The 25,612-nt window shown below is 50.3% G+C and overlaps 2 protein-coding genes across 5 annotated transcripts in view; one reads left to right on the forward strand and one right to left on the reverse strand.

The window, feature by feature from the left end:
• On the reverse strand, positions 1-22,621 carry LOC8023855. 4 transcript variants are annotated; one of them, XM_002403212.5, is made up of 13 exons: positions 21,827-22,621; positions 20,478-21,362; positions 19,332-19,605; positions 16,963-17,214; positions 14,516-14,676; positions 14,223-14,458; positions 7,144-7,200; positions 5,129-5,203; positions 4,152-4,448; positions 3,307-3,333; positions 3,154-3,249; positions 3,010-3,092; positions 1-2,350 (listed from the first exon to the last, which is right to left on the reverse strand). In XM_002403212.5, the coding sequence occupies exons 1-12, from the start codon at positions 22,093-22,095 to the stop codon at positions 3,013-3,015; spliced, it is 2,709 nt and encodes a 902-aa protein (XP_002403256.3). In that variant the 5' UTR covers positions 22,096-22,621; the 3' UTR covers positions 1-2,350; positions 3,010-3,012. The 4 variants fall into 4 exon arrangements, with proteins under 4 accessions (XP_002403256.3, XP_040355189.1, XP_040355188.1 ...); XM_040499255.1 differs by having other exon boundaries at positions 3,154-3,333; positions 21,827-22,417; XM_040499254.2 differs by having other exon boundaries at positions 14,223-14,676; positions 21,827-22,369.
• Positions 22,594-25,612, forward strand: part of LOC8023854 (SET and MYND domain-containing protein 5) — a 9,324-nt gene continuing 6,305 nt past the window's right edge. Inside the window, exons 1-4 of the mRNA XM_029995141.4 lie at positions 22,594-22,904; positions 24,179-24,282; positions 24,710-24,857; positions 24,989-25,104. Coding sequence (XP_029851001.2) covers positions 22,854-22,904; positions 24,179-24,282; positions 24,710-24,857; positions 24,989-25,104 — 419 coding nt within the window. The 5' untranslated portion in view covers positions 22,594-22,853. The remainder of the gene's footprint in view (positions 22,905-24,178; positions 24,283-24,709; positions 24,858-24,988; positions 25,105-25,612) is intronic.

The following is a 25,612-nucleotide window of genomic DNA, read 5'->3' on the forward strand; positions in this document are numbered from 1 at the left end:
TATTAAAGCAGGCAGTTTTTACTTTTTCTTTACTTTCTCCAGCACAACACTCCGATTAAATGGCAAAAAAAAATATTGCAATTAAAGCACTAGAATAATCTGAAGGTTAATTGATGAGCTGCACAGTCCCGATGTGTGTTAGGTGAGGACGAAGGGCGAACAGAACGTCTCGCGAGAGCTGCTAGCCCTCATCAGTAAAAGACTGTCGCTGTGGCCGATGACGTTTGTGCAGATTGTTCCTTGGAGTTGCAGAGTCAACTATGTTTGAATCGAAAATTATTTAGCCAGAAATTTATGATATTATTCTCTTGACATCCGCAGTCCTCACAGAGAAAATCGAAGCGGGTAAACATCCACTACCGATGAGAGCATCTAATAGCACGCACGCTGCTGCACTCAATTACACTCGTTTATTCCACTCGCAGCAGATATATTGGAACAGTTTGTTTCACTTGTCTCAGTTGTCCTGCCAACGAACAGTTTGTGGATCATAACTACTCTCCTCATCGCAACGTAGTACAATTGCTCCGATTTCGAAGAACTTGCCCACACCATGGCACAGTAAAGGGAAACATTTCCTGCAGCGAAACTCAATAGCATGTCAACCTCAAATACAGCACTAACTTCTCTTCATGCGAAATACGTATATTACTGCAAAAGCTAAAAGTTTCGACAAAAGCAATGCATGGAACCTGCGATTTCACAGTACCAGTATTATGTTATAAGGGTTGCAATTCATCGTTTTGCAAAATTCCCACAAAGGTGAACCAAAAAAATATTTAACATAAATTAGTGCAGTTCACACGGACACAGGCACCTGTCGTGGTGGCCCATGCTTCCCAAAGTCCGCCTAGAGCGAGCTGCGCGTCCACACGAGCGATTATTTAAACTTAGGCCGTACGCTGGAAACACATTCAATCTTCACTGAAGCACCGAACAGTACCGCACCATTTTCCGCTAAAATTGTTTTCCCGCCGATAGTACGTGACAAAATAACCGCAAGACTCTACACAGTCTCGCGCGCGAATGTGGAGAACCTATGAGGCGGTCATGCTTCTACCCCCCCCCCCCCCCCCCCTAAATGATGATGATGACAGTGCAACAGTAGCGTTATCTCTAGGTTGCACTTATTTTTGCAAACAGCTTGCGACGCATTTGGTCATGTTCGTTGCTAATTTCAGCCAGGTACGGCAGCAAAACGACCAAACTAATTCGTAGAAAGGATTACCATCGTCTACAGCCGTACCTGCCTACACTAGCTTAAAAAAAGGTTAACCAACAAAGAGACGTGCATAGCAAAAAAACGGGTCAAAAACCCAATTAACCATGCGCCGAATCCCGGAGAACGGATCAACCTGCGAGTTTATTGTTCAGAATGGGACTCCAAAGGGGGGCACAAGTGAGAGGAAACATTCACAAGTGTGGTGCGAGGCCGCCCAACGACAAAAAATGGAGGACCACTCTTGTCACAACTGTAGGTTCTTTTGGAATGACAGTTTTGGTGTTGGGATGGGGCGTGAGGGTTCTGGTGACACTTGAGAGCAGTAGCCCGCGACTGTTTGCAAGCGATGCGCACTTCTGTAAAATGTGGTTTGTACCTTCCCTCACACTGTAGGCATCGCACAGCAGGGAAATGAGAAGGGAGAGGTCTCTTTTATTCTCGTCTTTCCGTCTTGGGACCCAGGTGAGCAGCATCGCGCACGTCTAATCTCACAATCGAGAGCTTTGTCCACCACGCAATTGGAACTCGTCGCACGAAGACAACCCAAACACGGTGGCGCCGACGAACTCGCTCCAGAATAAGTGCAACTGGTTTTAAAAGACCGGCATTAACCGTAACCAGTTTAAATTGCACATTACGGGCTCTAAGATCTGCCAGGGCAAAGGCTACGAGCCGAAGTTCCTCGCTCGAGGGCGCGCAAACTTTGGACCGGCGGGAGCGACTACCTAAGCTTCGAGCTTTGACTTCTAACCTTTGCTGCGGTGCCCGTCGAGGTTGGATTTGGTGTAGTCGGCAGCCACCGCCGAATGGGAAGCCTACGGCGAAGGATGCATGGCACGGGAAATGTACAAGATGGAGCGTGACGGCACAGAGCCGACCGGCAGGTTTGTGGGCAAAGCCACGGCTTCGAGACGCACACGGTCGATTACACAAAACGTACGCACAAAGTGTCGAGCAGCAATCTAGACGACCCAGAGCAAGCAGGGCAGCCTGTGGCTCCAACCACGGGAGACCGTCGGAGCCTCTGCCCGGGGGCAAGCCCGGAAAACGGCTGCCCTCTTGAGGTTGTTGCTCGTCTGGGGACTCAAATCCTCGAGGAACCCGCTCGGCCAAGTCCGCGGGAGGGCCCTGGAAAGTTGTCGAGCGTCGTCGGGGCTCACGCCGCTGACGTGCGCGCAGGTAGGGCCTCGCCGACGCCTTTTCCAGGAAATTAGAGAAAACCTAACGAAAATATTCCCCTTTTGGGGAGTTAAATGGGACTGGCATTCATGAGCGCAACCGTCCGGAATAAGTATAGACTGAGAACGTATTGATATGGTTCTATGCGGACTTCGAGGGGAACGTTTCGCAGCAATCAACGTTGTCGGAGTCTGCTAGATTTAAAAAAAAAATTACTAAGAAGTAGCTGCATCACTTAGCGTGAGTTACGGGTCAGTTTAATTAACAACTTCTTATACGGCGGTAATTCTAATCGTAATCTACCGCTTCGAAGCAAATTAGGACTACAATGCATTTTGAAGTTATTTACCCAAATACAACTGTCGACAAAAGCGTCTCGAAAACCGGCTCGTTAAAAAAAAATATTTAGGTTATTGCGCGGTGGTTAGTGAACGGCACCAACACAAAAAAAAAAAAGAACACGTGGGCGACAAAACTTTTGGCATCGCGGAGACGAATTTCACAGGACGCTTCGCGGTCTCTCCCGAGGACGGCTAGCGACTCGTGGAGAACGCCTGCTCGTCTGGGCGGGATGCCGCACAGGTGAACGTCTCCCAGCAGGCACGCACCGTTCACTGGGCGGGCTCGCCGGCGTCCTTGGCATCATGGAGCAGCGAGCCTTCCACGTCAGCCTGCAGCCGCTGGCCGGACCCTGCAGGGAACGGACGGAGGGGCTCACGGCGGCCCCCCGCATGTTGGCGGAGGGTACGTACCGGCGGCCATCATGTCGTCGGCCACGCAGTCGAGCTTCTCCGAGCCCTCCGCCTCCATGATGCTGTCCAGAAGCTTGTAGCTCTCCTCGTTGTCCCCTGGAGAGAGGATGGCACCGTGCCAGTGCCCGAAAAAAGGGGGCTCCCGCAACTCACATTTGATGCGGGCCACTTCCTTGGAACCTGCGAGGACCCCGGGGAGACGCAGCTCAGAACCCGCTCCCGCACTTTGGCAGGGGCACGACCTCTGCCTAGGCCTTTCCCACGTCCCTGTCCTTCCGTCCGGCTGGCATGCTTTCGAGGAGCGGCGGCGTGCAACAGTTCGAATGCCTCCGGCAGTTTCTCACGGGTACAGCTCGTTCGGTGCGCGTCGCCAAACGAGCACCAAACATTCGAGGAAGGTTTATGAAATCTCAGACTCTAATTTTTGAGGCCTACAAAACGGGCCAGCTCGACTTGCCGGCTGGCTCGACGGGCGAGGGCAGTTCGAGGTCTGGCGCATTCGACCGGAAGCTACCGACCCTGCTGCATGAACCCCCTCTCGACTCTGTCTCGACCGATGGAAACAGTCTTTATGGCCACGCGGCAGTCACTACTCGAGGAGCGCCACCAAGTGCCCTCCTCGGCTACCGTGGGATTCTGGCTAAAACAATGCCAACGTCTGCCCTAAAGCTCTGTGGTCGAACAGAGAGCTCGCTGCGTGACACCGCTCAGCTCCCGATGCCGATAAGCTCGGTTACGTATCTTGGACAAGGCCTCAAGCTCGACACCGAGAAGCAGATAATAGTTTTAACGGCGAACAACGAGTTTCAAGTCTCAGGCCCGCACTCTCGGAAGCCCGGGTGCCGGGATATGACGTTTCCCAACCACTGGCCGATGCGCAATGCGCTTCGTGCACCGGGTCGGTCTACCTTCGACGGTTAACCGAAGCACGAGGTCGTCAGTTTTCCACAAACTCACAGCCTCGCACCACGATCGCGCGCGTGCGGCAAAGCACTTACCGTCTCCGAGCTCGTCGTCCTTAATGCTGAGCAGGACGGGGCTGTCCCGGCCCCTGGGGAAGTCGGCGGCCGAGCCGTAGCCGAAGAGGTCGCCCAGGTGGCGCCCGTCCCCTGGGCCGGGTCCCGCGTTGGTGCCGATGGAGGTGGTGAAGCAGGCCAGGTCCCCCGAGTGCAGGCCATACACCTCCTCCCCACCCCTCGCCCCCTCCTCCTTGAACATGCCCCCCGAGAAGCCGAACACCGCCTCGTCCGGCAGCTTGACCAGGGGCGCGGGGGGCTCCTCGCGCTTCTCCGACCCTGCAAGGCCGTCCGCTCTGAGACCCGGGATGCCCACTGCGAGCTCGACCCCAACGTCCCAAGTCCGGCACGTCCGCATAGTATTTCCTAAAGTTTGGCCGAGAGCCAACGAGTGGATTGGTCCATCGAAACAGATTCTGTTGCGTATTTAACATGCTCGCGTTGATGCTGCGGTGGGCCCTCCAAGCAAGAGCAACGCAGACGCGACGGAGAAAGAAAGACTGCCCTCCCCCGAGAGTGGGCCGAAACCGCACACGGGAGGCCGTTCTTCGTCCCCAACTGCCAGGTCCTCTTACGGGTGCCCCAAGGACCGCAACGAGGGAATCTGTACGTTGCCGTAGTCGCCCACCGGACGAGAGTCCCCGGTCGCCTCTGGCAATAACGCTTCTCAAGAGCCTCGAGAGACGCCGGTCTCGCCTTGTCAGCCACTACGGTGGTTTCCTTTGGGAGTGCGGTTCACGCCGGACACCGCCGAGCTCCCTGCCTTACAAGTTTTCTCCTTTAATAATTGTTTGCCGCCGTCGAGCGCCCAGCAGTGGTCGTGAAGGTTCTCACGTGTCAACGATCCTAAAAATGAACTGAAAAAACTAGCAAAATATAGCTCGCAGTCCCCCACGAGGTGGTGCGGGCACAAAACAAACTTCGAACTAGGGGGACAGAGAGACGGAAGGGGGCCTCACCTGCAAACACGTCGATGCCGTCCCGCACCATGTCGGCGTCATCGTCCGACAGCACGGCGTGGCTGCCCTCCAGACCTGCGAGGGGAAGCGGCGGTCGGCATTTGTTCTCGGGCGAGGGACTACGAGCAGTTATTCCCCATCGGTTCTTTTCTAGACTAGGGGCAACAACCAAAACCTCCCCACATTAATTAAGGAAAAAATGCGTTGGGATTCTATTTTTAATCTGCATGATATGCGGTAATCCAGAGTAATTTAGAATATATTCTTACATTTAAAAACGGACGCAATAAGCTGCAGTGTAGATGCGTCTTCTTATGGCATTCGTGCAAGGCACTCCTTTGTACAAGCATTTGCGTGTTGGCTAGTTTTAATGCAGCTTTGTTGACAGATGTTTTAAAACCCACAACTGCTTTTACGAGACCTCCTTAACAAGAGGCACCTTTAAGCTGGGTAGTAATAGTAGTAGTTATGCAAACTCCCAAGATTTACACGTCCCAAAGAAATTTACTATAGCTTTCAAACCGATGCAGCATGAAACATACGAAGTTTGATACATTTCGCTGAAGCGAGACCACTCTTTGAAATAACCAAAATTTAGAAAAGTTTATAAAAACACCATATTCTGACTTGGTATTGTAACATCATCTATCCGAAGCAAAGTATGGATTAGCGCCATTTACAGAGGAAGCCTCGATCCCAAACCCAATAAAAAAGCTCCAGCGATACGCCTTTCACGCATCGTGGCGAGTAGTGATGGACCGAATCTGCCGAACTTCAGATTCGCCACACGCCAAACTTTTGAAGGAAAATTCGGCAAAGGTCTGCGCGAGGACGCGACAGTGCCATAGATTGCAAATGGACGCCGTGCAGTCGTGCGGTTACCATCGTACTGTGTAGTACAAGCAGCGGTTACGACGAAATGTGGAGTAGGCAACACGGTAACTGTGTGTTTGTGGAGTGTGGTTCTCCAATATTTTCTACCTCAACAACAGAAGATCGACCAGTAATTTGCGCAGTCCACTGCTCAAGTGACAAATGATGCGGTGCATTCTGAATGACACGATTTTCATTTGACCTTTCCCGTGATGTAACGAGCTAGGTGAAACACTGACTGACAATTCCTTTAAAGTACTCCTCGCAATTATAACAATTAGGTTTGTAGCTTACAAATAGTTTGTGCCAAAACTTTTTTTTTCAGGTATTGTCATTATACGGTTTTTATGTATCTGCATAAAAATAAATACACCTAACAAAAAAAGTTAGGGCGCAAACAAGTTGGTGAAGGCTTAACATTTTAGATAAATCCCCGAGAATGGGGGTAAAGAAGGACAACACAACACAAAGTTTCAAACACAGCGGAAATTTATTGGACAGAAGATTGTGGATTTATACGGAAATGAAAAGATTTCTACAAATTTGATTGCTTGGAGGTCATCTTTATATCTGTGTAGGATTTTGTTTGTTTAAGTTTTAGTTTCACCCCTGCCCCCTTTGTTTCGGGTGTGACGAATGTTGGGGGTTATTTGCCTTTGTCCTTGTTGGGGCTTTCCTCCAATATGTCACCATCCCGCAGAAGTGTTTTTTGTGATGTGTATCAGGACCTCGCCGAGGTATAATAAGAAATCTTCCCCCTCCCCCCTTTAGAAAAATACCGGTGTGCTATTGGTCAATGTCCTCCTTCTCTTGTACGTTCGGGAAAGAGAAGTTCAACCTCTCCCTTTTTCCTTCCTTTTGGTTTTGGGGGCACTTGTACCCTATGAAACCACAACCTTCTGTCCAATAAATTTCAGCTGTGTTTCAGACTTTGTGTTGTGTTGTCGTTCCTTCCCCCCAGTCTCAGGGTTTTGTCTAAAATGATAAACACAGCTTGTATGCTGTTCGTTGCACATCCAACATTCCTAACTTTTCCCATCTTCCTAAAAGTCCATGTGCGTCCTAACATCAGAAACCAGTATTTTAAAGGTTAAAAACGTAACCCCCCCCCCCCCCACCCTCGAGGCACCCTTGGCACCCACCTGACGCCACGTCCTTGTGCGAGAGGTCCAGGTCCAGGAGCTCCTCCTTGACTTTGGCTGGAAGCAGAGGACCAGAGGAGGCTCAGCACACAGACCTGCTGCGCTTCTGCCCCTTACGCCGGTTGCGGGGTCGCTAAGGTGCCTGGAACGTTTCTTCGACCGGTGCATTGGCGTCCCATCCGCCCACGCATTAAAAGTGGATCCAAAGTGGCTAATTGCGTCACAGGGGCCAATGTACACATTGCACCGTTAAATGCCGCCTTCCCGCAGAACCACCGCCAAGATCGCGTGACACTTCCGGGACGTCGTCAAGCAGAAATCGAGCGACCACAAACGAGGATGCGGTAAACGCGCCAGTCAAAAACGCATTCCAGGCATCTTGTTTAAACAGAATCCCCCTCGCGGGGCTTGCAACGCAGCACCCACTCTCCAACCCGCCGTAGGCTGCAAACGCGTTCCCTCAAGGAGGCCCCGTCCATACGTACGTGGCGGGGTCCTTGCACGTTAGACCGCACTACGAGGTGGCTCGATTTGCTTGAATCTTTCCAATAGAAGACTATCATGGTGGTAGCTATTTCTCCCAAAAAAGAAACTAGCCAAGATTCGGTTGTGGCCGTTTCGCTGACATCACGAAAAGTGCCTTTAGTACGGGCCGTAGCAACCTTCCCAGGGTACAGCCAAAACATGATCGCATAATGGACCTTTTTCCAGTAAGCATCTGCGCACGCGCACACCCTTTTCTCTTGACCTTGACCGCCCTTTCGCCATTCTTGGGGGGCACTGTTTTCTTGCAACACTAATCTGTTCCTATGGGAGAAGGCGAGTCCGGTTGCCCTCCATTTGTAGTAGGCGGCGAAACCGTCGTGAGGCACTCCTTACTGGAAAAAGGTTCATTGCGACAAGGATATGGGACCTCCCAACGCGTCGCTCATCGATTACAGTAATCCCTCGTTAAAGCGAAATTGCTTTTTTCACATTATCGCTATTATCAAAGTTCAATGTGGTCCCGACCAAAATGCATGGGCGACCGACCACGCTTATTACAACAGCCGCAGTGCCGAACGCATGCAAGTTTACACAGGGGCACACGGAGACCCTTGCGTTCCCTCCCCCTTCTGCACCAAGGCAAACAGCAAACTGGAAAAACGGCAAAAAAGAAAACGGAGTAGACGGGTGAATGAGGGCAGAGCGACAGACCGTCACTTCCTCTTCCGATGCACAAACGCGGGCAGGGAGCAGCAGCACAGCGTCCATGTTCCGACGCTACTCGTGGTGCCCGCGGCCGACACTGTCCGACTTCTGTCGGAATGAGGTCAAGGGAGCGACTGAGCCTTGAGGATGTATGCTACATGCAGACGTGCGCCGCATTTGAGATTGGGAGTGTTTACCGAAAGTCTCTTAAATCTGCGAGGTTGAGAAAAGTGGCCGCCCCAAATCTGAATGCGCCAAACAATTCGACATTCCAGCATCAGCTGTTCGACACTGCCCACCATTTTGCAGGACAAGCAAGGTATTGGACGGGTTCGAGAAGTTTCTCATGCTAGGGAAAGTGCACCAGTGACCCAAAGATGAAAGATTGCCAACTGCTTTGCAACCGTCGGATTTTCTCTCGCAAGCATGCTTGCCGAGCCGGCACACGATTCTTAGAGCTGCTACAATTACTCCAGGAGTGTGTGAAAACATGTTAGCAAAGCCACCGAGGATAACTTTAATTTGTTTGCGCTTGTCAATGCAGACGCTCACATTGCTGCTCCAGCCACGGATGCTACGATCATAGATCTTGCGTGCGGCCAGTGTAAATGAGAAGCAACGTCAAAGAAGCACCTCAGGAAACGCCAACGACTGCGCAGACGCAAAACATTGTACTGCTGCGTCGAAACAAAGTGGAGTGCAGCGGCGGTGACTGTGCTGTTGCGATGCCTGGAGTAGTTCAAGGAGAACTGATGCCCGGATAAAATTATCGGCAAACTCCACTTAATTATTTTTTAACTCGGTAAAGCTGCCGCAAGATGTTCATAACCAAGGTTTGTTTGATTAAATATGCAGTAAAAGTGTACCGTACTGTTCCTGTCTACCTTCAAGGCTGCTGGCACTGTTTTTTTTGGCCCTATCGCACCATAGTTCACTGGGATTTGCGGCCTGGTAGGCTGAGCGGCTAAACCTTTCCTGTCTGACCTTGCAGGTGAGAACTCTGTCCTACTATTCTAGTTAGTCACACTGTAAAGTAAGGCTGCAGATCCCCTGTGTTTCCTGCCTTCGCGGCATGGGTGTTGACCTGTCCGTTTATCGCGCTCACATAGGATGTTTTTCCTACTCCTTCTCGCACGGCTCAAGTCGACGCTATCTCTTTGTTCCGCGGGCGTTAGCGTTTGTCCCTAGAGCTCACGTATTGTTATTGGCTTTGTGTCTGTGCAATGTCTTGATCCTTGCCGGTGATGTGGAGTTGAACCCCGGCCCCGGGGACTTGGATAAACTTCAGAGCACGCTTGAAAAACTTGTTCAGTCTACTGAGCAATACCAACGGGAAAACGCAACAAAACTCTCTATCATTGCAGATGGGGTGAAAGATCTGAATGAAAGAGTGACTCATTTAGAAAAAAGGCTAGAGGATTTGGTACGGGTTCAGAACGACGTTGTCGATGTCCAAGCAAAAATAGCTACTCTGCAAAATGAAGTAAAAGCGATATCCGCTACCTGTAACCACCTAAGTAGTATACCAACTAGTTTGGACGCGCTGGATAACCGACAACGCCGGAATAACCTGATATTTAAAGGTCTTCCAGAAGAAGACAAAGAATCGTGGAACAGGTCCGAGCAAATTGTGAAGAACTTTATTCAAACGCACCTTGGAATTGAGGCCGGAGAAATTGAGCGCGCTCACCGTCTGGGAGGAAGGCGGGGGGACTACCCTCGTCCGATCATTGTTAACTTCCGTAGCTTTAAAAAGAAACAGGAAATCCTTGAAAATGCGTCAAAGCTGAAACAACTTGAGAACTTACGTGTTTGGATAGACGAAGACTATTCACCTAACATTCGTCATGCTCGAAAAATGGTATGGGAATACGGTAGGCCCCTCCGTTCGTCCCAGACGCGTGTGCGCCTCGTTTTTGACAAGCTTTTCGTTGGCGACCGTATGTTCTTTTACAATGCCGAATCAGGTGATGTGATCGAACAAGAAAGAAGAAACTTTATGTCCACACCAACTGAATCATGACGTCGCGCAAAGAAGCGCCTTTCCGGAACTGTGTCTTTTCTTGTTGCTAATTTTAGGAGTCTTGTTTCGAAGCAAGATGACCTTTTGTGTTCGATCGACATCTGTAATCCGCATGTCATACTTGGAACGGAAACCTGGCTTTCCAGTGAAATCGATAACTGTGAACTTGTTATTGATAAAGATTATCTGGTTTATCGGAAAGACCGGTTGCACTCAAAGGGTGGAGGGGTGCTTATCGCTGTTAAAAAATGTTTCCACTCTGTCCCTGTCGAATTAAAAACCGAACTCGAAATGCTCTGGGTTCGCGTTAAGTTTTCGTTTTTTTATGTCTTGGTTGGTGTATGCTACAAGCCGCCTCATGTTACCGCTGATTTTGTCCAGGATCTTTGTATTAGCCTCGATGACGTTATTTCTCGTTACCCCGGATGTCCCGTGTTTCTTGGAGGAGATTTTAATTACCCAGGAATTGACTGGATTTCTTGTGAACCAATACCTGACTGCAGACATGTTTCCGAGTGTTTAGAGTTTTTGAATGTTTTTAAATCACTTTTCCTCTCTCAAGTTGTTCTTGAACCTACCCGAGGTACCTCTATTCTAGATCTATTTTTCACGACTGCCCCTGACTTAATTAAGCGCGTAAATGTTCTTGAAGAAATTAGTGATCATAAAATGGTTTTAGTCGAAGTCGAAATGACAACTCAGCACCCCCGTAACCAGTTTAAAGAAATCCACGACTACTCAAAGGCAAAAACTGATGAAATAAGCACAACTATGAGGATCTTTTTTGATGACTTTGAGCGGTCGTTCCGCCTACGGTCTGTTGAAGAAAACTGGATCGCATTTAAAAATCAGCTGAATTATATCCTCAGAAACTTCTTTCCAACAATCAAAATTCCGAACAACCCTTTACGTCCGTGGTTTTCTAAAAATCTTAAGTCTCTTTTGAACAAAAAGAAACGCTTGTACAACAGGGCTGTGGAAAGGAACACGAATTTGTCTTGGGACTTGTATAATTCCCATTCATCTATATGTGCTTCCGAAATTAAAAAAGCGAAAACAACATTCTACAGAGATGACCTAAATGGCCTTCTGAAGTCAAATCAAAAAAAATTCTGGAGTTGCATAAATCCACCGAAAACAAGTTGTGATCTTAACTTTACGGATGCGGAGGGAAATAGATGCACTGACCTTGAAACTGCCAACAATTTTAATGAATGTTTTAGTGAAGTTTTTACCAACGAATCGTTTCCGTTACCTTCTTGTGAATTGACCTATGACCACGCTTTCTTGGAAAAGATCACTGTTTGTTCACGTGGTGTAAGTAAACTCATCGAAGACCTTCCTTATCGTTCCTCGCCAGGCATAGATGGCATTAACACTAAACTATTGAAACTTACGCAGCCGTTCTCTAGCGACATACTAGCTTTATTGTACCAGCAATCCCTCGAAGATGGGCATTTGCCGAGTGATTGGAAGCATGCAAAAATAATTCCGGTTCACAAGTCTGGTGACACGTCATGCTTAAATAACTACAGGCCTATATCGTTAACGAGCATCCCTTGTAAAATATTAGAGCATATCCTATATAGTCACATTATTAATTTTGTCATGGAGAACAACATTCTTTTTGAGGGACAACACGGCTTCAGAAAAGGCAAATCGTGTGAGACTCAACTTTTCGAGCTTGTAACCGATCTTTATGATAACGTTCATTCGCTCCAACAGACCGACTTGATATTTCTAGACTTTTCCCGGGCTTTTGATTGTGTACCGCATCAGCGGTTATTACAAAAACTTGAAACGTTGAATATAGACCCCTCACTGATATTTTGGATTAGACAATTCCTTACGAACAGAACTCAATCCGTTGTAATTTCTGATCAGTTGTCATCGTCCACTGATGTTAAGTCTGGCGTGCCCCAGGGCTCTGTCCTGGGACCCCTTCTCTTCCTTATATATATAAACGATCTCCCTGTTAGCATTTCCTCATCAATTCGACTCTTCGCAGACGATTGTGTATTGTATAAAAAGATAGTACATATAGACGACACCTCGACACTTCAAACCGATCTGAGCTCTATTGCTTCGTGGTGCGACAAGTGGCAAATGCGAATTAACATAGATAAAACCAAATATATGACCGTGACAACAAAGAAAACATCAATTAATTTCAGCTACTCTATCAACGGTGTCCCTCTGGAAAAGGTAAATAAATATAAGTATCTGGGTGTTTTTATTTCCGATAGTCTTAATTGGCATGACCATATTAACTACTTAGTTGGGAAAGCAAATCATTCTTTAGGATTCATCAGGCGGAAGTTGTATTTAGCTCCCCCTGAAACTCGTTTGCTAGCTTTTAAGTCCTTTGTCAGATCGCAGCTCGAATACGCCAGCATCATATGGTCTCCCCACCAGGACTACCTGATTGACCAAATTGAAAGAATTCAAAACAAAGCCGCGCGCTTCATATTTAGTGACTATTCACCTTACACGAGCGTTTCGGCACTGAAACAAAGGGCTAATTTACCTTTATTAAAAGTCAGGCGCAAAGTCTCCCGTCTTACCTTCATTCACAATATTTATTACTATAATGTTAGCCTTAAGGAACTCTTATTACCTCCCCCTCATCGCATCTTTCCCAGACATGATCACCCTCACAAAATTCGTTTATCAAATTGTCGCACTAACCAGTTTCGCAACTCACCATTACAGCTTGCCATTGCAGAATGGAACTCTTTGCCCCACCACGTTGTAGATATCATAGATAAAACTGAATTCAAGTCATCATGTGAACGTTTGTTTCACTTTTCCATGGAATGAACCGCGGGATGGTGTCTTTCTTGTTTTTCATGTGCAAATATGGTCTTTTCTCTCTCTTTTTGTAGCCTGGTTGGCACGTTGTTTCCTGTTTGTGTAAAAGTGTATTCCTTTCGAGTGGGTGCATTGCATTGTTTCTTGTTTATTAAGCAAATATGTACGATATGTATCGTTTCAATATTTTTGTCGAAAACCTTGTACTCCCCCCCTCATACAATGCCCGAAAGGGCGCTTTGAGGTAAATTAAATAAAAAAAAACTGAATTACCGCTCACAGCAAATATTATTTCCGTCCCGTTAACTTCATTATAACGAGCAATTGCTGTATCCTAAATATTGTACTAATGCCACGAATAAATGTTCAAAAAAAGAAAACCACGTTTTTTAGAGCGCAGCTCTTAGGCGCCCGTTTCCGGCTTGAGCGGCGTCGCCATCGGCGTAACCAAGGTCATCCCAAGGTCACGTGACCCCTCCAGGTCATGTGACCCCCCCCAAGTCACCTCAAAGTCATGTGACCCCCAAGGTGTCCTCCACGTGACCCCAGAGGTCATCCCAAGGTCACGTGGTCCCCTTCCCAAGGTCACGTGACCCCTCCCAAGATCACCTCAAGGTCACATGACCCCCAAGGTGACCCCCAGTGACCCCCCAGGTCACGCCTCCCCGAGGTCGCGTGACACCCCCCCCCCCCCCCCCCGGAGCATATTAAAGAGTGAGGGGAGGAGGAGGAGGGGTCTACCCTCCCCTCAGTACCCTTCACTCCTCCTCCTCAAAAGCTGCGCTCCAATTCGGCGTTACAGGGAGTTGTAAACGGCTTTCACTTTTTTTTTTACTGCAAAAATTAACTATGCATCGTCAAACTTTAAAGTCTCCGCCAAAATTCCGGCGCTGGCGGCCCAGAACAGACGTCTAAGGTTTAAAGCTTGCCGTCGTCAGATTCAAAAGTTACGAGCGAGTGTTGGGAATTTCCAACAAGAAAATGGCGGGAGCCATCGAACGGGGAGACAAACGGCACAGGGCCTCTCAGCCGGGGCTTCTGGGGCGGCACTCACGACAGAGGGAGACCTGCAGGCGGGTGTCCTGGGCCCAGGTGCGGTACAGCTCCCCGAGCAGGGCGGCCATGTGGGCAAAGTCGTCGGGGGGACTGGTGACCACCAGGGAGGTGAGCGAGTCCACCAGGTCCCGCACCCTCGAGAGGCGCTCCCGGTGCTCTGCCTGGGCCTCCTCTGCCCCGCCGCCGTCCGGGCCCGAGGCCGCCCGGCCGAGGTCCACGGGGAAGGGGCCGCACCTGCACCCAAAGGGACCTTCGTGGCGAGCCCGGAAGGCTGGACTACGATTCACCCACCTGCGCCAGCGTTGGTCCACCGCCTCCAGGGGAATGGTAGTGCCCCGGGCGTGGGCCAGCACAAAGGCGTGAACGCAGGGCAGCCCGTACGTCTGCCGGAACGCGCAGGTGCAGGTGTAGCTGCCGGGGCCAACCACGCCGCGCCCGGCCGCGGAGTTCACCTGCGACGTCCAACTGCTCAGTCTCTCGAAAAAAAAAGGCCCGGCCAGACGTCCCCGGTGTCAACGTAACCGTGCGGTGCGTTATGGGAAACTTCCCATAATGCACCGCGCTGAAACATCACTTCACCGGAACGTCGCGTGACGTTTCGGTGAAGTCACATGACATTTTGGCACGTGACTTCCACTTTTTTCCGGACTTGATGAGCAATGCCAGGGGCGCCATTTCAAAAAAGCATGCCCGCAGCAAGACGGGTTGCCGTACGTCGACAGAAATTTGGCTTCCGACCCGCACAATTCAGAAAGGCACGTTCTTGGCAAACTTGACTTTTGCACTTCCTTAGAACTACATACTCACGTAATAACCCGAGTCAATTATGCGAGTTACAAAAAAAATAGTGTTTTTTCTCAAATTCAATTTATTGTACATTTTCACGCCTCTCCGGTAAAACGTGCGGTAACAAAATGTGATTGGGTCGTTGCATGACGCAAGCTCGACTCTTTGGTGCTGCATTTTTAAAGGGAACATAGAAATTTCGAGTAGTCCCCGAAGCACAGAATGCGCGGTAAAACACTCCGTCGTCCACTAGAGCACCACCTCCCACGGCGGCGTGTTAAGGGACCATGAAACGATTTTGAAATCGAACTTCATCCACCGCACGTCGTAAAAGGTGTAAAAAGAAACTCCAAAACCCAAAAATAGAGCCAAAAAAAAAAAGAAAATCCCCCGCATCTCCACGTGGTGAATGATGTTGATTGGGGCGAAGCTCTGGTGGTGCTTGTCTGCGTAGACGCTGAGCAGCACCATGCCGAGCCTTTCGTTCGTTTTCATCCATGTCGCGCTGCGGTCAAATGCTCAAATGCGTATTTAACCACGTTCCATACCACACATTCTCTTTCTGACATGGATGAAAACGAACGAAAGGCTTGGCATGCTGCGGCTCACCGTCTACGCAGACAAGCACCACCAGAGCTTCGCCCCAATCAACATCATTCACCACGTGGAGATGAGTTGTTTTTTTTTGCCCTACACGAGCACGGGAGCACATGCTCACGTGCTCGTGAGCACGAGCTCCCGATGCCGGACATCGGACGGACATGGCTAGCCCCTAAGGAGCTTCGCCCCTAAAATTCTTCGCTATAGAACTTTTCAAAGAAAACTGGACTCGTTTGGACCTTCTTTCCTTCGAAAGCTCTCTGCCTTTTCACTGCGATGCATCCGCGGAACCGCAGCACGTCAGCCAAATCTATGTCGCCAATTGAGCAAGAGCCTACTTCACCAGCACTGTGATCATAAACAATAAATAGTCGGCGAATGTTTCCTAAAAATTTTGTTAAATAATATTCAGATCCACATTTTGTAGCATAATTAGAGATGTGACGAAAATTGCCGAATTCAATAATGCTCAGAGAAAAGCGCCATCTATTGTGCGGCAAAAGAAGCAACAGAATGACCCAACTGCGCCTGCGCAGTCAATACACGAGCGTCGTCTGCTGAACGGGTTTGCTCCTGGTCGCGCTTTCTTCGCAGAGCAGACTTTCATTTCTGGCTGCTCGAGTAGTGTTTACAATGTTTGTGATCGATCGCTGGGTTGCTATGCCAAAAGGCTGCAGCGTACCGAAAACCGAATTACAGTTTCTGCAGCGATGAGAGGCGACGATTCAGAAATCATGTCGGTGGCATCAGCGCAGTAAAACCTACCAGCACACTGCCAACCCGCCGCCGCTAACGCTCCAATCTTCCTACTGCCGAGACAACTTCCGGTTCCGATGCCGGCGGGCGTCACGACCGTCAAAATTATGCCGCAGCTTGTTTTGCGATGAGTTGAAGCGGAAGAAGTCAATATTTCATTAATTGTTTTTGTGTAGAAGTTAATAAACCGAAACGAAAACGGATGCCTGTTTGGCATTCAGTGAACATTACATGTTTAATGTAAAAGTTACTTGGCAAAAGTAAAAAGGGAATGTCATGGTCCCTTTAACTCATCCAAGGTCTTATTGAAAGAAAGCTCCCGAGCACGTAGGTCTTGGGAACGCACTCTCGGACCGGCGGCTCATGGTCCTTCCTAGCCGAATAACTCCAGACGGCTACCGAACGCAGCTGCGTTATGGCCGAGTAAAAACTGGCCAGCCACACCCTTCCTTCGCGGAGCCGCACCCAACACACCGCCCCATCCTCTCGAACCTGCCAATTGGCAAGATCGAGAAGGCGGTCCGTCCTTTCGATCCATCATTGCAACAGCCCACGAATCTGGACAGGTCCCCGAGCAAGGGCGGGGCGCCACCCACCACGTAGCACTGGTCCGTCTGCACAGCGGAGAACTTGTGGCTGCGGGAGATGCGGAGCTGGACAAGGACGTGCAGGGCGGCGTAGTCGCAGCAGGCCGCCAACAGCCGGGCCTCGTGCTGGAGCAGGTGCACGTTGTACTCCCGGATCTCGTCCAGCATAGCGTCCGTCGAGGTGCGGGCCAGCACCCCGTGCGCGCCATACGCCAGGTTGCACACCACCTCGCACAGGCTGCGCGACTGGCCGCACACCGCCTGCGCCCACACAGTTTCTTTATTTTAACCACCACCTAGGGCTAAGTATGATACATCAAAGCGAATAAGCTTTTCCTTAGAGGAAGTAAGGTTGCCGCCTGCCAGGTTTTCGACCGGCTGTTTGGATAGCATGCTAGTTGCCGGTCCGTATCTATAACTGGCCGTCACTGCCGAATTCTTCAACTACCCAAGCGCATACTTTTAACAGTTTTATGGCTTTACGACTTTTAGGAATTGGCATCCTGACAGATACGCGTGGTTCTATCTTCCCTTCACGGAGGCGAGCGGCCGCAGCATTTCCACTTTCTTTCCCACATTTCCGCTTGTTTTCATTTCAATCACGCGTGTCCAGATAATGTTAAAAATGTTTTTGCTTCACTGCTTTCAAACTCGGGTTAATTTTATTTTATCTGGCATTACTGAGGATGTCAGCTTTCCGGGAAAAGCTGACATCTGTAGCAAAATTGTGGCCTGCGTGTCTGTGTCTCAAAAGCGGTGTACAATAGAAACAGATTGACAGTGCTTACTCGTCCCTGCTGCACAGAATGAGTAAAAATGCGGGATTTTATTTTGGCGCTCTACTTTTCACTAAATAATATAGATATTTATGCATGCCTATTGAGCTCAGTGTGGTGTGTTTGTGCACTTACATGTGCTATTGTATTATTATATCTATGTTAATTGATTTCACTTTGGGAAGCTCGCGTCAAAATTAATTGAATTTGTATATTGACTGTCAACACGCTTTTAACTGTCAACAAGTCTTTTAAGTCGTTACTTACACGAGAATGATCCATGACTAATGTAATGTTTTGCATTCTGCTGATGTTAGCAGCTTACAGTAGATACGTGTATGTTGTGTTCAAATGTTTTTTTTTTGTGTGTGTGATTGCGCATTGTATTACTTGTCGCAGATGTCACCATGCATTGACATTTTTTGCATCTCCATTTGTGTATTTGTTGTGTTAACATGTAAGTTACCCCCCTACAATAATGTAGATAACGATTAAATAAATAAATAAATAAATTTTCCAGTTTAGTACCACATGATTACCCCCTCCCCTGCATGGCCCGTTTTTTCTTTCGAGGAAAGCTGGCAGCCCTAAGACAAAACAAAAGGTTTATGCTAATGTCTCAAAATAGTTTGTCAGATTTAAATGCTCAACTTGGAATTTGCACAAAAATTAGAACAAAAAGATTAAATATTTGCAGCTATATCAATTCATACTAGGATTTTTAAAAATCCTAAATATATGATGCGTGCCCCATATTCACTGCTATCACTTCTGTAAGTTAGGAGCCTTAGCCAATGCAATCTTTTTTGGCCCATCGGCAAAGGTGCTTTTGTGGCATCATGCCATTTACACAAGTTTTTGCATGCCCTGCAAACAGATTTTTTTTTTTTGTCTTTGTAGGAGATCTTGGTTTGTAGCACTGCTCCAACTTCTCTGCTTCTGTCTTTATGGCCCACGGCACACATAAAATGCGTGCTTGGGCTCGCGACAACCAAGAAAGCTAAAAAGACGCTCTCCAGCGAGCACCTGTCCGATTCAACATCGTTCAGTCCTCACTGATGCCGTCATTAAAAACACAAGCAGCAAAGGCCATCATTGTACCGGTCCTCAATGCCAAAATGATACTTTGTTTGATGGGTGCCATTGCTGTTTAGAGTTCTATTTCTGATAGCTCACAAACTTGAGAGAAAGCGCAAACCGAAATCGAAACTGTCGTCCACGAGATGGTGCAACATGTTCTTGCACGCCGAATTTGGCTCTTGGCGACGTGCGGAAACCGTAGAATATGGGTGATAAAAGCCCTACGGGTGTGGTACGAAAAGAGTTAAACCCCCGCCGAGTCGGTCGACAGCTGCATCTTGCCGCCAACGGCGCGGCGGTAACGGCCCAGCCAGAGCCACTGCAGCTGCGTGTCCGCAGCCGAACTGCCGCTCCGGCGACGACGATCGACGGGCCGCTGGTTGACCGCCCTCGTCCGGGACGTCGCCACTAGAGAGGGACAAGGCTGACGGAACCCCGGGCACAAGCCCCGCCGGGCGAAAGCACGAGCCGGCTGGCCGGCCGCCCCCGCAGGCTCCCTTGAGGCCATCCCGCGCGACCCACCTGGAGGAACTGGACGAGCGCCTCGATGCGGTCGTTGACCCCCTGGCACCAGGGTACGATGCCCCCCCGACGAAAGCCCGCCCACAGGTCCCGCCGCTCGTGCCAGGCCCGGCGGAAGTGGCGCCCAAAGCGGGCGTCCATCTGCTCCAGCCGCTTCAGGTTGTCACTGTAGCTGCGCTCGTGCAGGCAGGCCAGCATGGCCCGCAGGGTACGGCACAGCCGCTCCTGCTCAGGCCCGCTCAGCTTTAGCTGCTCCATCTTGGACAGCAGGGACCTGCGAGGGGCGGGAAGCTCAGCCTCCCACCACAGACGCTGTGGGCGGTCTTCAGTCCTTTTTTTCATGAGCTGTACGTGCCTTCCAAGTTTGCTTTTCGTTAAGTTTCCGAGGCAAATATAGAGCCCTCGTTTTTCTCACCGTCGTTAACTTCCGAGGCATGTCTTGCAACATCTCGAGTCCATTTTTCTGATTCAAGCAATAAATGAGTCATACCCAAGGGTACCATATTTTTAAAAAGAAGAATCGCATGGTTAATCAATGATTCACGGTCTTCAACTTAAGGCTAAGTGATGGCTACTGAGGGTGCTACAGTTCTCATTTTCTTTGTACCTTTATACTTCTCGCAACCATTTTCGCTTCTCCGACATCTTGCTTTGCACTGCAAAAACCTAAGAAATGCCGGCACTTTTTTTTTTTTTTTTCACCGACAGTTGGGCATTTACTTTTTTGGTATTGTACGACAGTGCTAGTAATGGAGATCCCTCCCTTGCCACATGACTGGGCAAAGGCAGGAGCAACAGTCTAGTCGAAGACTACAGTGGCAATGATGCTCTTCTGTCCAACACTCGCCGCCGCGTCAACGAGCTACCCCTCGGCCAATGGCAGCCCCTATAGCCAGAAGTCTTCGTGAGCTTGCCCACACTCCACCAGCAGACAAATACAACGTGCTGGCAAGCTGGCGGTTCCTGAGCGTATATTAGCAACAACCAGTACGGACACCTCCGTAACCGGAACCACCAGTCGGGTCACGCCACCAAGCGCAGCTCCACGAGACGCTCGTTTGCGACCGCTTCCTGTTCTTTCAGCCGCGCTTCCTAGCAACGACAGGGCAGCCCAGACGAGACAGGCACAGGGGCTACGGGCATCACCTGATGACGTGGTAGTGGCACAGCAGGGTGGTGTCGGCCTTCTCGAAGTAGTGTCCCAGGCCCCGGAGCCGCAGCTGCTCCTTGCCCAACAGGACGACCCGCACCTGGGACGCGCAGGGGTTGGCACTGGCAAAGACGCTGAGCAGCAGGCCCAGCACCATGCGGATGGGGCGCGTGAGCACCGCAAAGGCAAAAGGGCAGCCTAGGCCGGAGGCATCGTGGCCGCTCAGGGACACCAGGGAAAATCCCCCGGCCATGGCAAAGGCGTAGCCCGTGTCCAGCAGCAGAAGCTCCGGGAACTGCCGGAATGAGCGCCGCATGGGACCTGTCTGGAACAGCACCGCCGTCACCACATTGCCCTGGTTCACCACAATAGACACCGCCGCGTCTGCATCCGATGCCTCCAGCTTCTCCAGCTCTGCAAGGAGCGCCGCCACCTCGCCCGCATCTGCCTCCCGGCCCAGCGAAAGCGGGAGTGCCCGTGCCAGGCGCACACTCAGGGCCCGGTACTCTTCCCCCACCCCAGCCCCCACGGGGTCGTCATCCTCCTCGCTGTCGCTGGTCGTCGACGAGTCCGCGTCATTGGCCAGCTCCCCGTCCGGGTCCTGCGTGGCCGCATCCTGCATTGCTGCATCCTGCACGGCAGCGTCCTGCATGGTTGCATCCTGTACGGCAGCATCCTGCATGGTAGCGTCCTGCATGGCAGCATCCTGCATGGCAGCGTCCTGAACGGCAGCATCCTGGGAGAGATCTCCCCCGCCGTCTGGTGGCACGTCTGGCGTATCAGAGTGGTTGTGCTCCAGGTTGATCTTGATGATGAGCAGCTTGTCTAGCTGCTTCGTATACTTGATGCCGATCCCTGCCTGGCACTTCTTGTACACCAGCCTGGGAGAGAATTCCGCCACTAGCTCGGCATCTGTGACGAGCGAGCGTACGGGTTTACGCGGGCATAAACGGATGTGGCCATAACTGCCCCTTCTCTTTCTGCTTAATCTGGCCACTTCACCGTTCCTACACTAACATGGTCCTTGAGGCACCCTAGTGTTCTCTCCCCAAGTCAAGCCCACAGACTGTGTGCATAAAAACGAAATAGTGTCCTCTGTCTCAGTGTAGCTCAACAAATGACTCCCTCCCCTCTCTCTCTCTCTCTCTCTCCCCCCCCCCCCCCCCCCAAATAAAGAAACAAAAGATTTTAAACACATGATCAATTTCAATTTTTACATTTTTTGTTTTTCTTCCTGCTTCCACACTCATGCGCGGGGAGACTAGTTTTAGTCGACTTGCACGTCATATCTCTAGAAAAACTGCCGCCCCCTAGACTAGCTCGCGAGCGAGCGGCGGCCACTCACTTGCCATTGGCGTCGTCCCTGGGCCGGTTCTTTCCCCTGGACAGCACGCAGACGTACTGGACGTGGGCGAACTGCCACTTCTCGTCCAGCTCATCCGTCGGCGACACCTTGGTCTTGGACTTGAGTCTGCTCGCCTGCAGCTTCTTGTTGTAGCTCATGACCGACTTGGAGGTGTACACCTTGAAGCCCTGGTCGGTCGCCCGGCAGAACTCGTCCAGCGCTGCTTTCCAGTCGGCGAACGAATCGAACGTATCACCCAGCTTTAGCATCTTTCCCTTCGCGTGGTACTCTTCACGGGCCCAGTTTACATTGCGCCGTAACCAGCGTGCGGCTCCGGCAACTGACGGAGCTTTGGTAGCACCACAGTACTACCAGCACTACCAGCGCGGTGCAGGTACTCCGTACCGTACTACGGTACTACCCACTGTGGTACTACCTCCGTACAGCAGGCTGCGGATAAGATACACAACTGGTATACAACCGTGCACACCGTAGGTCTGATAAGCTGGCTATGCCGCTAAGCAACAAACGCACAGCACGGAAGCCACCACAGTTGAAGCCACCGCATAGAGTCAAAGCGTAAAATCGGACATTATAAACCCTCGGAATACTCCAATTGAGACGGCAGCGCTAAATCTCTCCCTAACGGGCGGCGGGTTTCTATAAACAACAACAAATAAACAAAACAATTATCATTACATTTTTATTTTTTTTTTACAATGAATGTAACGGTGATGTCTGTTTTAGAGGGAGAAAATAAAGAATCCAATGGCCTCCAAGATCCCCGAAGCGCGCGGGCGCGCGCGTTTTAGGTGGCGCAAGCTACCGCCAATTACAGAAAGTATAGCCGTAGTAACATTCATCCATCTAAACGACTAAAAAAAAAAAAAAGTCAACAACGCCATTTTTAAAGCTCTCATCAGAGTGCGGGTGGCGTGAGTACAGTTGGTACGGTTGGTACAGTGTGCGTGAACTGTGGCTCCACGTGCGTGTAGGTGCGTGATAGCGGTGCCGGTGCCAGAGAGTCATGGACGGCTCAGTGGATTTGGAAGTTCGCTCTAAAGGTGACGGGTCCAAGGTACAGGAGTCGTTGCGGGCCACCACGTGCGTGAGCCCGCCGTTTCTCAGAGGCTCGGTCAGATCCATTTTTAATTATTGCTCGATCAGAGCACCGGTCAACGCATAAAATACCGTTCAGCAGCCGCCTTAGCTTCGAGACGTTTTTTCGCCACACGGTGCATTTTCTCATTGCACCCGCGTCAGTGTTGGGAAGAGGTAATCTTAGAACATGTCTGGCGCCAACATGCAAAAATTGCAACGTGCCGGTTTTCCCTCTGTCCCAACTATGGCGACTATGGTCTCAACCACCTTGGTCTCAACTGAGGGCATGGCAAACTTTCTGGGACATTCAGCTGAATAAAACGTTTTCAATGAAATATCAAAATTCTAGGAACATTACGATTTTTTGTCAAAAAGAGCAGAAATAATTGATAATTTTGTAAACGTATATTCAATGAAAAAAAAAAAAAGTTTTCAAAAGTTTAATTACTACTTATTGATATTTCATGACTGTCATCCACAATATTCCCGAGGGAACTTTGCAATGTTTGTGGTTCAGATGAAATTCTCATATTTTAGTGCATGAACCGATGCATTAATTAATCCAAGAAAGTTGGGGATTCTGTCATCGAAGAGACTGCCATGGTGGAGTACACTGATAGACATTCCTAGCACCAACACCACTTGACACCTTTTCACATTTTTTGTTATCACTTATGTGTGCCTCAGCTAGCCTTTTGAATTTAACAAAAATATTGAAAAAGATAACAGCCACCATAGTTAATTGTTTCCACAAAGAGTGTTGCGCTTCTTGCTCGTCTGGAACAGCAACGAATAGAAGTGGCAAAATGTGGCGTTTTTATTTGTATGTGAACAAAATGCAAAAATAAGTTGTGTTTGCACTAACAGTTGCATGTTACCGCACAGGGATAGACAGAATTGCGGCTTAAGAAATAAAAGCCGCTTCTTTCCGCTTTGGGGTCAGCGCCAACAGGTCGGGCAGCGACTGTCGTCTTGCGAGAAAATACCGCCATATACATCAGCCAGCGTCCTGAAATGCTTGTATGACAATTGCATTGGTAAAATATGTACATGGTGAAGATCTTCCCAAAGCCAGGTGCTAATTGTTGCTTTTTACTGTTTTGGGAAAGGCCTGCGTTTCATCCACCTTTTAGCTCGGGGCCCCTCTTAACACTCCCCAGCGTGCCCGAACCCCTGTCGGGGTGTGCCAGTCGATTTCTGTGACCAGGAAAGCGTCCAAGGACCTGCAGTGAGGGGCCGTCCTCCTCGCAGGTGTCCGAACGGCTGTTCTCGCGGGGTGCCCACGCCCAAGGAGACGTGCTGCTCGTCGAAAGCCCCCTGGCCTCTGTCCAGTTCGCTTGGAACCGTGCCTGCAGGTCTCCGTCACCTTCACCATTTTACCCATTCCCGGTTTGAGTTTTTCGGTACTCAGCTGCGTGGACGTGGTACGAGCCAGCGTGAGCGTTAGGTCTGGTTGGCTTCGTTAAGCTATGGCAACCTGGATTGAGCTCCCGAAACGTTGCTTTTGTGCTCATAGTGGCTTCGTCCCCAAGTCAGTACAGAGAAGCTTCTCCACTCCTCTTCATACCGAGAAATCCTCAAATGGAGCCTCCGAAGGGTGCACCAGTTCTTCCAAAAAGGGTGGATTGGGAGCCGGGGAAGAGGAAGCAAAAATTGCATGTGCGCCGCACGACTGCCGGGGCGGGTCTGCACGCATGGCAGGGGTGGGCCGGAGCATTCGGACCGGAGTGCGTCGCTCAGTTCCCCTACTGTCCTGAATGTGCATGGGGCTCTTTGCCGCAGGTACGCCGCCTGCGACCTCTGCCTGCGTCCCCTGGAGACCGCCGAGGAGAACGTGCAGCGCCTAGCTGCCAAGCCGGGCCTCCGCCTGCCTTGGCCGCAGTGCTGCTCCACGCGGCCGCAGGAGCACGTCTCGTGCCCTGCCTGCCAGGTGACAGTTGCTCGCTTCCAGACGCTTTCTGGTGGTCCCCTCGGAAGCTTCTCCTTTCGCCTCTCGGCTTCTTCCCGTACTTCCCGACTTGGCAGGGGGACCCTCGAGGCAGCGTGCTTTACCCTGTGCAGGTGCTCTACTGCAGCGATGCCTGCAGGGCTCGGGCTTGGGCGCTGCACCACCGGGTGCTGTGCACCGCTGGCAGGGACCCTCCGCAGCCGTTGGAGAGGCTCACGGAGGCCTGGAAGTGAGTTCCCCTATGGTTCCCACCCAAACCACATTCGACATTAGTGTTTAGACAGCGCAAGGTCGGTCTGCCCTTGGCGGCAACGCGTGGTTTACGACGCGGGACGCCGGCATTCGAAAGCGTTTTAAGAGCGAGTATAGAGACAAAGTCCGCTAGCTTTCCGTCCACCCACCGATCATTTCAGTCGGAGCTTGGCTTTCTTCCCTGCACAGTCTCGTCTGTTCCTCCTCGCCATATAGAACCCGACAGAGCTGAACTAGACCGACAATTGCTGGAGTAGCGTCAGGATATTTCGGAGTGCGTACCTGTCATCCGCTTCACTTGCTTCTTGAGTAGTGCAAAGTTCAAACCATTGGTGTGCGTATCTGCATATGTTACAGCTAGTGAGGCACTCGAGACTTCAAACATGCTCGTGCCGGTATGCCAACCGCCCCCTTCTTTTTCTCACTTTTACCAACTTGTACCCCATTAGTATGGAGAGATAAAATGACCCGTACGAATAAAGAAG

The sequence above is a fragment of the Ixodes scapularis genome, unplaced genomic scaffold (assembly GCF_016920785.2).
Source record: "Ixodes scapularis isolate PalLabHiFi unplaced genomic scaffold, ASM1692078v2 PGA_scaffold5__190_contigs__length_132052651, whole genome shotgun sequence".
Taxonomy (NCBI): Eukaryota; Metazoa; Arthropoda; class Arachnida; order Ixodida; family Ixodidae; genus Ixodes; species Ixodes scapularis.

Excerpts from the sequence above, each read along its gene's own strand:
- LOC8023855 (XM_040499255.1), bottom strand. The coding sequence starts at position 22,095 with ATGCTAAAGCTGGGTGATACGTTCGATTCGTTCGCCGACTGGAAAGCA. Across the intron at positions 21,363-21,826 it reads AGGGACGACGCCAATGGCAA|GCTGGTGTACAAGAAGTGCC; the intron begins GTGAGTGGCCGC and ends ATTCTCTCCCAG. Across the intron at positions 14,459-14,515 it reads GTGGACCAACGCTGGCGCAG|GTGCGGCCCCTTCCCCGTGG; the intron begins GTGGGTGAATCG and ends CTTTGGGTGCAG.